Genomic DNA, 16,107 nt, shown 5'->3' on the forward strand with positions numbered 1-16,107 from the left:
ACAACCATCCAGTAAATGCCCGTAGTATCCGAGACATCATTAAGAACCCCCATCACCCAAGACATGCCCTCTTCTCATTGTTACTGTCAGGAAGGAGGTACAGTAGCTTAAAAGCACACAGTCAGTGATTCAGGAACAGCTTCTTCTCTGCTGTCTGATTTCTGAATGGACATTGAACCCATGAACACTACACTACCTCTCTTTTTTAGATTATTTGTTTTAGCACTATTTTTAATTTAACTATTATATATACATACTTACTGTAATTGATTTATCTATTTATTTTTTCTCTATATTACCATGTATTGCATTGTACTGCTGCCGCTAAGTTAACAAATTTCATGACTTATGCCGGTGACATTAAACCTGATTCTGAAAATAAAAATAACCGCAGGTGCTGGGAATCTAAAAGAAATTATTCAGCAAGTTTGTGAAGAGAGAGAGAGAGAGAGTTAACGTTTTAAGTTAATCGCCCTACCAGCACGCCCTTGGGATGCGCGAGGAAACCAGAGTATCTGAGGGAAAACTGTGCAGTCACAGGGAGAAAATAAAAAGCCCATACAGACTGTCCCGGAGATCAGGGCCTGGCTCATTGGAGACGGCGACCCATGTGCTGTCTCGGTGCAGTTGGGGGCTCTTGATTAACGAAAGTAAAACGCGATTCACTTGCAATATTCTAAAACTAGGTAAACAGCCTTTCAAGCAACACACATTAAAGTTGCTGGTGAACGCAGCAGGCCAGGCAGCATCTCTAGGAAAGGTACAGTCGACGTTTCGGACCGAGACCCTTCGCCAGGACTGCCTTTCACATCACCTTGTTTGGTGTAAAGCGCGCTTTTCACATAAAGCACCGTTAGCATGTTAGAATGATATCAATCCAGTGATTAGCGGATTCTTCAAGATATGAAGAGCACAGTCTTGATGCAATGAACTATAAATCTCTCCTGTGTTAGACGAAATTAATTTTTCTCCGCTTTAGTTAGGTTTTGGCCAGGCAATGTTGAAACAGGTGCTTAGATCGAGCTTTGTTTGCCCCAGAACGGCAGTGCTGAGAAGCCAAGGCCAGATGCAGATCTCGACCGTAACATCGACTGTCCGTTTTCACCAGAGCTGTTGCCTGACCTGCCGAGTTCCTCCAGCACTGCTTTGTTTGGCATGTGCTCTGTATTTCAGTACCTGCTCTCTCCTGTATCTTGAGAATTTCTCCACTTGTTTCTCCTCGGTGGACCAATTCGCAAACAAATTTTCTGATATTATAATATCTTCAATAGCTTCATTTAATATCAGATAATGTAAACAATATGCAACCTGAAATTCTTGTTCTACGCAGACATCCACTGGAACAGAAGAGTGTCCCTAAGAATGAGTGGCAGGAGAAACATTAGAACCTCAAATTCACCCCCTCCCCACTCCCTCCTTCCACGCACAAGCAGCAGCAAAGCACCTCCCCCCCATCCCCCACTTACTTCAACACAAAGGCATCAGCACTCTCCACCCACCAAACAAGCAATTGCAAATCCCCCACTAAAGACCAGGGTCTGCAGTACAACAAACACTAATCGTTCATCCAACAATTCGACATACCGCAGGCTCCCTCTTTCCCTAATAAAGGGGCAGAGAGGTGAGACTAACAAGATAAAATACATATTTTGCGTTCTGAGTTAAAATCTGTCCATTACTCTGGACAGATTGTTCTCCTGCATTACGGCTTCAGAAAAAAGAATGAAAATCTAGTTAATGTCAGTAACTTTCTCTCAACGATATGAGTTCAAACTCAACACTCAATTGAATGCAATTTTTAAATTCCATGGCCTGTTTTAAACGAACTGCTCTCCTCTTGGGTGATACAATGCGGCAACTGGTGGAATTGCTGCCTCGCGGCTCCGGAGACACGAGTTCGATCCTGATCTCGGGTGCTGGCTGACGATCTTGGTTTCCCTGGGTCCACCGCCCCCACCCCCACGTCCCAACGATGTTTGGGTTGGTTTCTAGCTTGCCGGTGAGCGGTAGGAACTAGGGTTGTTTACGATTTATAAACCACAGTTATGGGTAAAAAGCCCCACGGCCTTGTGGGCAGCTTCGGGAGAGACGAAGGCTACGGGAGTAAACCCAGATTGCAAATCCGGAGCGGAGCTCCTAAGGCGGCTGGACGACACTGAACATGCTTCCGGCTGCTCCTGCAGCCAAGCTGGGGCCAAACGTATTGCTTCCCTTTCCTTTCGACCGCACTGGTGAGGCCGAGAGGGGGATCTTGACCACTGGGCATCCCAGGATCTCCGTTATCTTCCGCCCATGCCTGTGCCCTGGAGAGGTCACTGCAGTGACGTCATGCATTGTCCTTAGAGGCACGGATGCTATCGATCGATATGGAGTATACGGAACATGGGGAGAACGAAACATGGCAATAGCGTGGATGGAAGTTTGGTGATCGGTGCGGAATCGATGGAGCGAACGGCCCGCTTTTCGTGCTGAATGATTCTATGGGTCCAATAAATTGGCGAAACGCGGTATTCCTTATTGAGCCCTTGTAATTTGCCGTGAGATTTCCTTAGATCGATTTAAAAACAGAACATGCTGGGGAGGTTGACAGTGGATTTACTTCGCACAATTTGACAACCTGGAATACAGGTTTGGCCCTTCAAGTTGTTAATGCCGGGAACAGGAGTGCCTTCCATGTAACAAATCCAACATTCACAACCGTAGCCTTAGTCCTGTGTGAATGGTACAAGGCAGTGCATTTGGAAATTATGTCCGAAGGTGGAATCGGGTTGGAAGTTTATGATCCTCATTCCTGCCCGTGGCTGCGCTGGGTGGAGATGTGATGAGCTGAAGCAGGTGCGGGAAACGGAAAGGGGTAGGTGTGGTGGCGGGGCTAAAAGGTGTAGAGGCGGGGCTTACAGGTGTGGTGCTGAGGCACGTGCGGGGGCGTGGCAGACAGGTGCGAGGGGGGCGGGGCAGGTGCCCGTGGTTTATCTGAGCTGGGGCTAAGCTGGGTGACGGAGAGCGTATTGCGGTGGATATGGAGTGGGCCGGGAGCTGCTGGCTGCCTGTCTCAGGACTCCTGCTGCTCCTGTCAGAGGAACCGCTGTCGCCGCTCCCGCTCCTGCTCCTGCTCCTGCTCCTGTTGCCGCTGCTGTTCGTCCTGATCTGGTTATACCGCCTTCTTTTCGTTCCTCTGGAGCTCTTCCGGGAGCTGCACGATGTAGGCTATACCCTCGACCCCGGCGTTAGTCGCCGCCACAAGGCCAACGAAGTGAGGCGGAGGCGCAAGCGAGGGGAGCTACCCCCGGTCTACCCGAATGGCTGGTACCGACTCCTGGACTCCCGCCAGCTGCCGGTTGCTCATGTGAAAAATGTCACCATCTTCGGTAAGGAGAGGGAGGCGTATGGGGAGAGAGGGGGAGTCGGGTAAAAGAGGGATGGAGTGGGCCTGAGGAAGGTGGTGGTAGTCATTGAGAGCAGAAGTGGGCCATTCGGCCCATCGACTACCCACTCATTTGGCGGTGAAAGGGGTTGGGTTCGAGGGCAAAAAGGGGAAGGTCAGTCAGGACGATGTGCAATAGGTGAAAGGTGGGTTATAGAATTATAGACCACTACAGCACAGAAACAGGCCCTTCGGCCCGTCTAGTTCGTGCTGAACTATTTTTCGCTCCATATCCCTCCCGTTCAAGTAGCTAAACAAAACTCCTTTAAATGTTGAAATTTACCACCTGCCGCTTCCACTGGCAGCTCGTTCCACCCTCAGAGTGAAGGCGTTCCCTCCCACGTTCCCCATAAGCATTTCATCTTTCACAATTAACCTCTCGTTCTAGCCTCAGTGGGGTGAGAATTTTTGGGGAGCTGGATTTGGGTGTCGGGACATTGATAGGGCTGAAGTACGCGTGGTGGGGAAAATAAAGAGTACGACCGGGCTGATACCTGTGGGTCGGTGGAGACCGCTGTGTCAGTGGCCTGCTGGTGTTGTTTGGCCTCCAAGCTGGCGTTACATGTAAACTGGAAACAGAAATACGTGTGGGGGGGCTTCAGGAGAACAGTGGAGGATGGCAAAGCATTGGAGGTTTGTGCTGTGTTGGGTAGAGATGGTTTGTGGAATCCATGAATGATTGGGTTTCACTTATTGAGTGACCTCCTCCTGAAGTTTCGTTCTGTTAGGAATGGGAAACTATTGTCATGGCGATACACAATGTGGCGTTTAGATCATATTGCTGGATGGAATATCAATAATTATAGTAATGCCATTGCCACTGCTGTGATTTGTGAAAGGGCCAGATTGTGAAGGGAATGTTATTGCTTCCTGAAATGGAGCCAGTAGTAACCATCTTAATGCAGCACCCCTGTTTTTCATGACCAGGAACTTCTCTCAGTGCAGAGGTGTCTGAGCTACAGTAGTGGAAGGGGGTGGTTTAGGATTTGGAGCAGTGATGCTATTTCCAAAAGGTGCTCGATTGAAGTGTCATGTCAAAGATTATTGCAGAAAATCAAACTTATTGTGCAACAGGCAACACTTCGGTGAGAAATGGAAAATCAATGGGCTCCAGGGAGGGAGAATCGGTCCAGGGTGATGTGGGATAGGCATGTTTATATGTTTATGACCGTCAATATCGTTCCTTTTTGTAAAGGAATTATTGTGACTTTAATATCAGTGTTATCTGTATTAACTGGAATTGGTAATTGTCATAAGTACTAAGATACAGTGACAATCTTTGTTTTGCAAACTACCCAGAGAAATAATATGTACATTAGGCAAAACATAAATACATCAAGGTATTAGACAGGAGAAGCAATGACTAACTGCATGTCACTGCTCGCAACCCCACCAGCTCCCTACAAGCCTCCTTCTCATTTAATTTCCATCTATCATCACAACTTTCTTTCCGTAGATGTTTTCCCTCGAACATTTATGACTTAAGTCAAGAAATGCCTGAGCATCACTCAATTCTGAGTTAACACAGAAATCTTAGTTTCTTTATAGCCGAGGCTTTTACTTGACATGTATTGTAAGACTTGTTATTGACATGGGTTCAGTTATTTTTGGAAGCATGTTCTAAAAACTGTGTTCCATAATTGCATTTTATTGTAATTATGTACCTAATGTGTTTCTGCAACTACCAACACAATTTATGGACATTTGAGCAAGTTGCAAGGCTGATGATCACCTTGAACACAAGAGATTCTGCAGATGTTGGAAGTCTTGACCACCACAAAATGTTGGAGGAACTCAGCAGGTCAGGCAGCATCTATAGAAGGGAATAAACCGTCAACACTTTGGGTCAGACCCTCCATCCGGACTGGAAAGGAAGGGGGCAGAAACCAGAATAAGAAGGTGGGGAAGAGTTCAAGTTTATTGTCATTCAACTGTACACATGTATACTGCCAAGCAAAACAACGATCCACTGGGCCAAGGTGCACAACACCGTACATATAAATCACACACATAACGCATAAAGAAATATTACCCCAAATAAATTAACGAATAATAAGGTGCATTACAACGCAAATTTAAACATAAACAGTATAGCGCTACTGGTGCATCATAGGTGATGAGATCTGATTGGAGACAGGAGGAAATACAAGATGGCAGATGATAGGTGAGACCAGATGAGGGGGAAGGTTGGTGGGTGGGGGAGAGGGGATTCATCCTGCTGGCTTTCTTTAGTGATCATAAGGTGTCAGGATATGTGAATATCTCACTACCATTCAGATATGTCACTAATAAAGCTCAATGCTGGTAACAACACCCCTTATGAAAGTAGTAGTATCTTGTAGATAAGGAAGGATTTTCAATTCAAGTGCACTGATGGTTTTGATCATGAGGGAGAGGACTCTGATATTAATTTAGAAAAGACCGAAGCTGATTTGTTCTTCAACAGTCTGAATATAAATGTTTTAAATGATGATTCCCCCAATGATTTTGCCAGTAATGTTAGCTTAAGGTCTGAGGCTGAGACTGTTAAATAGAGGAGGGAACTAATGTATCAATGAAGATCTGGGTCAATCTAATCGGTCCAACAAAAAATCTGGTGGAGGAATTCAGCAGATCAAACAATATCTATGGGGGGGGGGGGAGGAAATGTTGACATTTTGAGTTGAAACCCACCATAAAGTCCTGAAACTTCAAAATCTTGTATCACCCACATTGCTTCTCAACCTGCTGTGTTCCTCCAGCAGACTGTTTGTTGCTCCAGCTGTACGTTCCTCCTGGGTCGTCGTCCATTCCAGACCTCTGCCATCACCTGATCCCAGATAGATTCGTGGCGGAAGCACCTTGGTTATTTCTGGGGGCCCCCCTGAGGATAAGCTGGCTTTGGGGAGAGGGGATCAGCTGTGTTTGTTTGCAGATGCTCATGTTCACGAACGTTGAGGGAAGACAAGACCAAGTTTGCGCAGTGTTGACCTGCGCAATCAGACATGCGACCGACAGTGGTGCAAAGGGCCGGTGAAGTCAATGTGCAGGTATGGTCAATGGAACAGTTAGAGTGGGTGTGCATACTGGGGTGCATGGGTGTGGGAGCGTATGTATATAGTGCAGACATGCTTATGGCAATATGCATAGACATTGGTGTGGCTGCACTGGGGCCAACAATGTTCCTTCTAATTTATTTTTATAGCTGCACAACCATTACTCTGAGTGGAAAATTTTTACATAGCCTGAAAACTGCACGCACTTTGTATTAACATTATAAGACCATAAGATATAAGAGTAGAATTAGATCACTTGGCCCATCGAGTCTGCTCCGGCATCAATACTGATTCTATTTTCCTCTCAGCCCCAATCTCCTGCCTTCTCCCCGTATCCCTTCATGCCCTGACCAGTCAAGAATCTGCCTTAAATATACATAAAGAAGTCCTCCATAGCTGCCTGTGGCAAAGACTTCCACAGATTCACCACTCTTGGACTAAAGAAATTCCTGCTCATCTCCATTTTAAAAGGGCACCCTCTACTCTGAGGCTGTGTCCTCTGGTCTTAGACTCTCCCATTATTGGAAACATGCACCCTATTAAGGCCTTTCACCATTCTACAGGTTTCAATGAGGTCACCCCTCATTCTTCTGAATTCCAGTGAATACAGGCCCAGAGCCATCAAAGGCTATTCATATGAGAAGCTGTTCAATCCTGAAATCATTTTCGTAAGTGATGTGGGCTGCTGGTGGCGGTGGTGGAGGTGGATACGATAGGGTCTTTTAAGAGACTCCTGGATAGGGACATGGAGCTTAGAAAAATAAAGGGCTATGGGTAAGCCTAGGTAGTTCTAAGGTAAGGACATGTTCGGCCCAGCTTTGTGGGCCAAAGGGCCTGTATTGTGCTGTAGATTTTCTATGTTTCTATGATATAAATTTCATAACTTATATAAAAGAAAATTCTATCTGGGCAGCAATAAAGGCAATGTGCTTGGTACATTTTAGTTACTGTGCGGCCACAACCCGCGCAGATCAGAGGGAACAGTTGGATGGGGGGAGGTATCAGGGGTTTGGGGTGCATCACAGCACTCCCACTGGTGATGAATACAATTTGTGTATTCATTATCAGATTTCATAATCAGATTAATTGGCACATACAATGATTATGCACATTCTTGCTTTTGACAGTTTTATCAACGAGCTCACAAGCTTCGCGTGCTCCTATGGAGCAGGTATCAGGAGGTGGAGCAGGGATACAAGGGTTACAGCAATTACTCATTTCTTGAATCTGCGAGTCAGACGTGCAATTTGCCACAAGCTCGAGCCTGTCATTGGCCTGCATTGACCCACAGACGTGAATGGGAGGAGGGAGGGAAAGGGTACTGATGTTCTGTCTGTTATCACTTCCTGATCGCACATCGTGTGAACACGTGGGTGACGGTGACCGTGGTCAGACCTTGAACTTGAAGCTGTAGTCTGACACCTTTAGTGATGGCTGATCGATAGCTACCATAAACTATGTCCCCCACCAAAGCATCACTTGATAGTGACCCAAATACCTATAGCGGAGTGAAGACACAGGCCTGACAGCTCTCCTCACGGCCACCTAAAAGAGCAGATTTAACGTCCGATCCGAAAACCGGTATCTCCTGCATTGCAGCACTGTGTCAGTTTTGATTTTTATGTGCTCAAGCCTCTGAAATTCTGCTGACTGAGCCGTGATGAATACCTGCGTGCCACCACAGAGCAGGAAACCTTCCCCGGGCCTGTCCTTCCAGTTTCCCTTTCTGTACCTGCCTTGGATAATTCTGAGTGGGTTATTTCTCTCCAGCCTTCAGTGGCTGACTGTGGTCCTGTGTTTGTATCTATAGATGCATTCTCAAAAGCTCTTGCTTCCAATAAACTTAGAAGCTCCCATATTATTACGATCCACTTTTGGTTGTGTACTTGCTGGAAACACTCATCTAGTCAAGCAACATCTGTTTCCACAGATGCTGTCTGTTTACTGAGTGCTTCTAACATTTTCTGTTTTTCTTTAAAGACCTATTTCCCAATATTTGCTATTTGGTTGTTTTGCCTGGTTGCTCCAATGCAACCTGATGGCTTCTCAGTTCACCAGATGGGATCATACAGCATACTCAGGTAAAGTTCGAGGTGCAGGAGTCTGCTTCCTAATCGTGGTCTTGGCAAGTTTCTGCTCACTCATCTAATGGTGAAGCGTTGCCCACATGACATGCCATCGGAGTTCACTTTGGCTATTCTGATGGCAGCCTACATCTCAGCCCCGGCAGACACGAAGCCTGCACTCAATGAACTATGCTCCTTGAAACGGGAAACCCTCTGTCCATCATTGCTGTGACATCAACCAGGCCAACTTCAAGAGTGTGTTACCAAACTATTACCAGCACCTTCCTGTCCCGACAGGAACCCAAGCACCTTTGCTACGCAACTATTAAAGGTGCCTACTGAGCCATCCCCTCCTCATCTTTGGCAAATCAGACCACCAGGCTGATCTTCTCCCTACCAACAAACAGAAGTTGAAACGCGAAGATTTGATACAGAAAGTCATTCAGAGCTGGTCTGACAAAACAGATGAGTTTCTATCTGACTGTTTTGAGTTAGTAGACTAGTCTATGTCCAAAGACTTAACAGCCAGCCTAGATAAATATATCACTTCTGTCATGGACTTCAAATGTGTGGAGGACAACCCAGGTGATCCTAAACCAGAAACCATAGATGAACTTGGAGATCTACACTCTTCTGAAGTCTAGGACGGCAGAATTTAAACCAGGTGACCCTGATCTGTACATGAATTTGAGACAGGATTTCCATAAAGCTATCAAAGATGCTAAGAGGCAATACCAGTACAAAATAAAATCCCAGACCAGCTATCAGTTGTGGCAGGACTCGCGTGCTATAACAGGGTACAAAACAAAATCAGGCAGCAACACGCCCCTTTGCAATGAGCTTATTGCATTCTATGTGCATTTTGAAAAGAAGGGGTTTGGACTATCACCACCCATCCTAACTGTCTCCAGCGCCTCTGAACCCCATAGTTATCATTGCAGACGCATTCAATCTTCTGGAAAGTGAACCCGTAGAAAACATCTGACCTGGATGGCGTCCCTGGTGGTATCCTCAGATCCTGCCCAGATAACTGGCGAGGGTAATTGCACATATTCTAAACCTCTCCCTCCTTCAATCTCAGCTTCCTACATGCTTTTAGAAGATCACTATCATCCCTATATTTAAGCATATCAAGATGCTGTGCCTAAACAACCACTGCCCAGTAGCTTTGACATCCACCATCATGTCAGAAAACCTCAACCCACTGCCAAAACGGGTCTACAGTAGAAGCCTTTTCCCTTGCCCTACACTCATCTCTGGAACATTTGGACCATAAAGACACCTATGTTAGACAAATGTTTATGGGCCATAGCACTGCCTTCAAAACTAAATTCCAAACTCCTGAATCTGGGACTCAACACCTTTGCAACTGGATCCTTGACATCCTGGCCATCAGACTGCAATTGGTAAAGGTAGGCAGCTGGAGCTCTGCCTCGATTATTCTCAATACTGGTGCCCCACAATGCTGTCTCCTCAGCTCCTGTTCTACTCCCTGTACACTTGAAACTGCATGGTCAGGTTCTGTTCTAACCCCATCTGCAAGTTTGCAGCTGTGCTGGGCCAACCTCAACATGCCAAGGACAAGGGAGCTCACCGACTTTACGCATCATGAAAACTGACCTCTCCTCCATGGACTCCTCGACACTTTGCATTGCGCACAGCAACTGAAATGTACTAAGCACATTGCCTTTGTTGCTGCCCAGATGGGATTTTCTTTTATATAATTTATGAAATTTATATCATTTACAAAAATGATTCCAGGATTGAACAGCTTATCATCTGAAGAGTGTTTGATGGCACTGGGCCTGTACTCGCTGGAATTCAGAAGAATGAGGGGTGACCTCATTGAAACCTATTGAATGGTGAAAGGCCTTGACAGAGTGGATGTTTCCAATAATGGGAGAGTCTAAGACCAGAGGACACAGCTTCAGAACAGAGGGTACCTTTTTAGAATGAAGATGAGCAGGAATTTCTTTAGCCCGAGAGTGGTGAATCTGTGGAATTCTTTGCCACAGGCAGCTGTGGAGGACATCTTTATGTATATTTAAGGCAGAGGTTGATAGATTCTCGATTGATCATTCTTGGATATTATCTCTTTCACTCTTCTCCCCTCTTCCATTGATACAAATACCTGAAAGCATATACCACTAGACTCAAGGACAGCTTCAAGTCAAGTGAAGTTTATTGTCATTTAACTACATACATGTGTACGACCATATAATGTACATAGAAACGAGACAACGTTTCTTCGAACCAGGGTGTAAAGCACAGTAATACACATAACACACCATAACTTATGAAGGTATGGATAAAATCTACAGGCGAATCACACATAAATAACAAACTAAAGTGCATTAATATTAAATATTGTAAGCTACGGGGCAGAAAATGATGCAGCTGGGAGTTCAGAAGCCTAATGGCCTGGAGGAAGAAATTGTCTCCCATCCTGATCACCCTTGCTTTTATGCATTGTAGTTTCCTGCCTGATGGTAGAAAGTCAAAGCTTCTATTTTGTTAAAAACTGTTGTGTGATAAGATGGACTTTGGACCTCGTATTCTACCTTGTTATGGCCTCACATCTTGCTGCCTCCCTGCACTGTATTTTCTCTGTACTGTAACACTTAATCCTGCATTCCTATCATTTACCTTGTCCTGCCTTGATGCAATGAATTGATTTGTAGGAAATGTATGCAAGGCAAAAGGCAAATTTTCGCTGTTAATATGACAATAATAAACCAATTTTATTCATTATAAAAGGAAAGGAAGATTTACATTCCTACTGTAACTTGCTATAGCCGCACCCTCTCAAACTCTCTTTGGAGCCTGCTAACATATTATTGAAGTTTAATTACTATTGTAACCTGGGAACTGTGATGGCCAATTTGTACTAACAAAAAAAGGTAATAATATTGGTTATAGATATTAGCCAGGGTCAGGGTAGTTAAAACGATGTTTGAAACATTTCTACAGTTAGTTCTAAGGCTGATACTGCGGACTTGGAACCAGGTAGGGAATGGGTAGTTTGGGGGGGGTGGGGTGGGGTAATGAGGGATGAGGGAAGGACTGGATGGGTGGTGTGAGGGAGAGGCAAGGTCAGTATTTTGGGGAGGAGGGATGAATAATACTGAAAATTAAAGATGGGTTAAAGGTGATGGAGCACAGAAAGAGACACGTTATCACTCGTCTCCCTAATCCCAACATTTTGATTTTGCTGTGAGTCTTTAATTATTCCAAACGATTTAACTGCCAGCAGTGGATCTGTGAGGCCCATTAGGTACCATTCCTGAGCCCCTGTGATAAATTCATCCTTGTGCCTGTAGCTTCCATCTCCTTCCTTCTGCTGGGGGTTTTCCATCTGGTCTGCTGTGGCTGAAGGTACCACTTGAATTCTGTCCTGTTGACTGTTTCAGAGTGGCTCTGCTGACTTCTCAGCAACCTGATCTCTCCAATACCTCTTTCCTTGTTCTCAGTTAATATTTTCTCTTATTCCTTGTGATAGTCCTTGGCCATTCAGCCCATTGGGACTTTGCTTGCTCCCATTTGCCCCACATTTCCTATCTGCAGGGTGGCGAATACTTTGGGGTTCGGAGTTTAGCCCATTGTAAGTAGCTTGCCCTCTATTAAGGATGCTGCTGGGAAAGTGGGAATGTAGTCCAGGGTGAGAGGAAGTGCTGTGAGAACTTTCATAGTAGAGGCTGTACCAGACTCTGGGACAGTGGAGGGAGACAGTGCGAGTACTGCCAGCAATGGAGAGGGGAGTGGATGGTTTGTACCTTGAGCTGGGTGGTGTGGGACAGGGACAGGGGTTTGGGTAGTGGGTCTGAGTGGGTGTGGAAGGAACATGTGGGACCAGACCTTTTCATGGAGTGTTGGACTGTCGGATTGGGATCTAGGTTCTCGTAAGGAAATGGGAGTGAAATGGGGTTTTGTCTTGTAGAGCTTGAATGAGGTGCAAGTGGGACAGGGATCTTGACCAGGAACCAGGTGGGTGGGTCGTGGTTGTGGGGGGGCAAGGCGGAGATGGGTGGTGGTTTAGGGAGAAGGAGGGTGTGAACTGGGATGGAGTCAGAGATGGGAGTAAGAGCAGATTACAAGTGGAGGTGATGGTTATGGAGGCAGCTGTGGTCCACGAGGGAAGGTTGGACCCTTGATTTGGCATGGTACAACCTTAGGCCTAGACTAGCATGGACTAGTGTGAGAATGGATGGGTTAGTGTGTGGGAATAGGACTGGACCTTCCATCTGAGGGCAGAGAAGGGAAGTGGGTGCAGAGTGGAACCAGACCCAGGGTTGGGTGGGAGTGACATGGGAACAGTGAGGGCAGCTGTTGTCTCTGGATCTGGGGGTGGTGATGGCGGTGGATAGGCTGGTGAGTGGATGGTGTCCTGTGTGCTCCTTGGGGACCTGTGGTTCTGGTTGTAGGGATAGGCAACCTCCTAGTGCACAGGAAAAGGACAGAACTGGAGGAAAGAATGTCCTCTTCCCTAAAACCTGCACCGTCTAGGGAATGATGTGCACAAATATGTGTGATGATTCCGGGGATGGGGGGGCAGTCCTGTGAGGGTCAGGGGAGCGGCAGGTGATGAGAGCGCAGGTTCAGGAGCAGGCTCGAGTCATGTGATCCTCCCCTTACCCTCACCTCCTCTTGTTGCCCCTTCAAGTGGGTTTAACCTTCGTCACCACTTCTGAATAAGTCTCCTGGTGCGGAGAAGGTTACCTCTGCAACCTGTTGGGTCCAGCTTCATGTTGCCCCGATTCTAAATGTAGGTACAGCTCTGGCATTTATTTATAGTTGCGCGGAGGTTGGTTAGGGATTCTCGTACTCTTGGATTGCTGTTTAAAATTATCATCCAGTTTGGTCAGTGGCCGCTGACATTTCTGGGCAGTGTGGAATGGAGAGAGTTCTGAGTGTTCATGTACCAGTGACTTGGATGAAGGGACAGAGTGTAGAGAGTCCAGGTTGACTGCTGGCACCGGGGGGGCGGGGGGGGTGTGGAGAGTAAACTGAGAACTGGCCACATTGATGTGTAATGGGTTATGGGGAGAATACGGTAATGAAAAGATAGGAAGGAAATCGTGTGGTTGCATGAAACAGTTCTAGTGTGCACATGTGGAAAGGCATTGGAAAGTGAAGGGGAATGTCATGGATTCTGGGATAGGGTGAGGAAATGGGCTTGTTCTGGAGTAAGATTGGGTTGGGCCTCAGGAGTGTGGGTGCATCATGTCTGGAGTATAGGAGATTTTATGTATATATTCTTTGTCATGCTGCAAAACATTGAGCTGCTAAACTGTGTTTCATTGCTCCACAACAATGACATTAAAGATATTCAAAGATATTCAAGTATATTATTTATGTATTTAGCAATACAATGCAGAATTGACTCTGACTTCTGGAACACCCAGAGCTGTAATAGCATTGTACTAACTTGCTGTGCTGCATTGGCGCCCAAAGGAGGTTGTGTTAGTACGTGCAAATGGGGCAGGGCCTTGAGTGGGACCAGACCTCAGGCTGGGAGAGAATGGAAGTGCAGTGATCTGCCCCTTCAATGCCCCCCGATTCCCCTACCCTGCGAAGCTGCTATGCAACGTGCTAAAACAGGCCGTTGTGGAAGCAACAGCCTGCTCTGTGACCCATCCCTCCATATCTTCTGTGCTGTATAATTCACTGTTTCTGATGTTACCACATATTTCAAGTTAGCGCAGTAACTAGGGAGACAGTTTTTGGGTAACAGAGTGGCTCAGCTGGTAGTGCCAGGGGCCCAAGTTCAATCCTGACCTCCCCTCCTATCTGTACAGAGTTTGCATGTTCTCCCTGTGGGCACACGGGTTTCCTCCAGGTGCCCTAATTTCCTTCAACATGCAGGTCAGTATGCTACGTATATCCCCTAGTACGTTGGTGAGGGGTAGAATCTTGGGGGAGTGATTGGGAATGCGGGGAGAATTGGGCGCCATGGCAGCGGGACATTGCTATAGAGCAGGGTCATCGGAGTTCGGAGTTCAGAGTTCAGTCCCAGCATCCTCTGTAAGGCGGCTCTGTGCACGGAATGCGTGGGCTTTCTCCGGGCGCCCCGCTTTCCTCCCACAGTCCAAAGACGTACCCGGTAGGTTAACCGGTGTTCGTAAATTGTCCCGTGATTAGGTTAGGGGTTAATTCAGGGTTGTTGGGCGGTGTGGCTGGAAGGGCCTATTCCGCACTGTATCTCTAACTGAATAAATAGGATTGATGTAAACTGGTGTAAATGGTCAGCATGGACTCGATGGGTTGAAGGGCCTGTTTCCATGCTGTATCTCTCTGTGACTCTGTTCACAAATTACAGATCAGTAGGTACAATGCTGAATATTCTATTCCCTTTTTCGGAAGCTACTGCTGACAATTTATTCCGGTGGGTTGTGTAAACATATCTCTAACAAACCTGATGCCGTTCCCTGCGGCGGTTTCAGCATCTGTCTGTCCATGAGCAAAGTTTCACTGTGCTATCAAGCTTTTACTAAGTGCCTGAGACGCTGCTGCCAGGTTTTTCCACTGCCTAGTTGTACTCGTGCATGTGACAATACGTTCGACTTTTGCCCTTGACTTTGCGCAGTGAGTGTCTAGAAAGGCAGCCCGTGACCGTGCACAGAGCTCCACAAACCGTTCTCTGGTGGGGAAAGCTGCAGTGAGCTCTAAGCGGGCAGTGTGTTAGTAAACAGCTGCCCTCCGAGCCCTCCCTAACATCGCCCTTGGTGTCCCAGATAAAGTGGATTACACTGCCTGTTCCTGACATGCCACAACTCACGCAGGGACTTTTCTTTCACAATTGCTCTGCATTTTTAAGGAGTGAGCTAAGCGTTCTTCAATCGTACCTTCATTGTTCAGTTGCAGAGAGGCGGCTCGGGACCGGTCGCAACGTTTTGCAGCCGGTGTTTGGCGGTGTAGTTTAAAGCAGTATCTCCCAGGTTCCCCTCAGTTTGTCCGCTGCCCTTCTCTCCCTCCTGCGCTGTTTAAAGTCAGGCTGGCCATTCCTCGAGCACTGCCCCAGAGATGATGTAAATGGGGAGGGGGGGTTCATATGGGGAAAACGATGTTGGGGGAAGGGTGATTAGGGAAACGTTAATGCCACACAGCTCTGAGCAGTTCAATTGGGCCGTGAGCAGAGTCGGTGGGGGGGCGGGAGGGGGAAATCACAGTGGGTAACAAACATGATGTTACGAAGTTTAAAGGAAAGTTTAGGTGGTTTGAAAATATAACTGTGATATTGCGGTGATCTCCGAGTAAGTCACCAGTTCCCCTCATTTTACCGAGGAAACTTTGAAGGTTGTAGGTTGTGAGCTAATCACCCATCTTCTGTCACTGACCAATCAAAATAAGCATGGCATCTTGATGATGTCCTTCATAAACAAGACGCAACGCTTGTTTGATTGGTCAGTGACAGAGTTTGGGTCAATGGGAAACAATCTATCAGGGTGATTCCTGGCTGGTCTGATTGTAACCTCAAACTCACATTCTGCGTGTGGGTTCTTCCCTCGCTCCCACAGCCATTTAGTAACTGCCTTAAAAACATTCAGGGACTGCTTTCACTGTCCTTTGAAGAGTTTCAACAACT

At 46.6% G+C, this 16,107-nt stretch overlaps 1 protein-coding gene across 1 annotated transcript in view; it reads left to right on the top strand.

The window, feature by feature from the left end:
- Nucleotides 1-3,003: 3,003 nt before the first annotated feature.
- LOC140186151 (cholesterol 7-desaturase nvd) overlaps nucleotides 3,004-16,107 on the top strand; it is a 41,943-nt gene continuing 28,839 nt past the window's right edge. Inside the window, exon 1 of the mRNA XM_072240072.1 lies at nucleotides 3,004-3,368. Within this exon, the coding sequence (XP_072096173.1) occupies nucleotides 3,020-3,368 (349 nt within the window). The 5' untranslated portion in view covers nucleotides 3,004-3,019. The remainder of the gene's footprint in view (nucleotides 3,369-16,107) is intronic.

Source organism: Mobula birostris, chromosome 22 (genome assembly GCF_030028105.1).
Source record: "Mobula birostris isolate sMobBir1 chromosome 22, sMobBir1.hap1, whole genome shotgun sequence".
Taxonomy (NCBI): Eukaryota; Metazoa; Chordata; class Chondrichthyes; order Myliobatiformes; family Myliobatidae; genus Mobula; species Mobula birostris.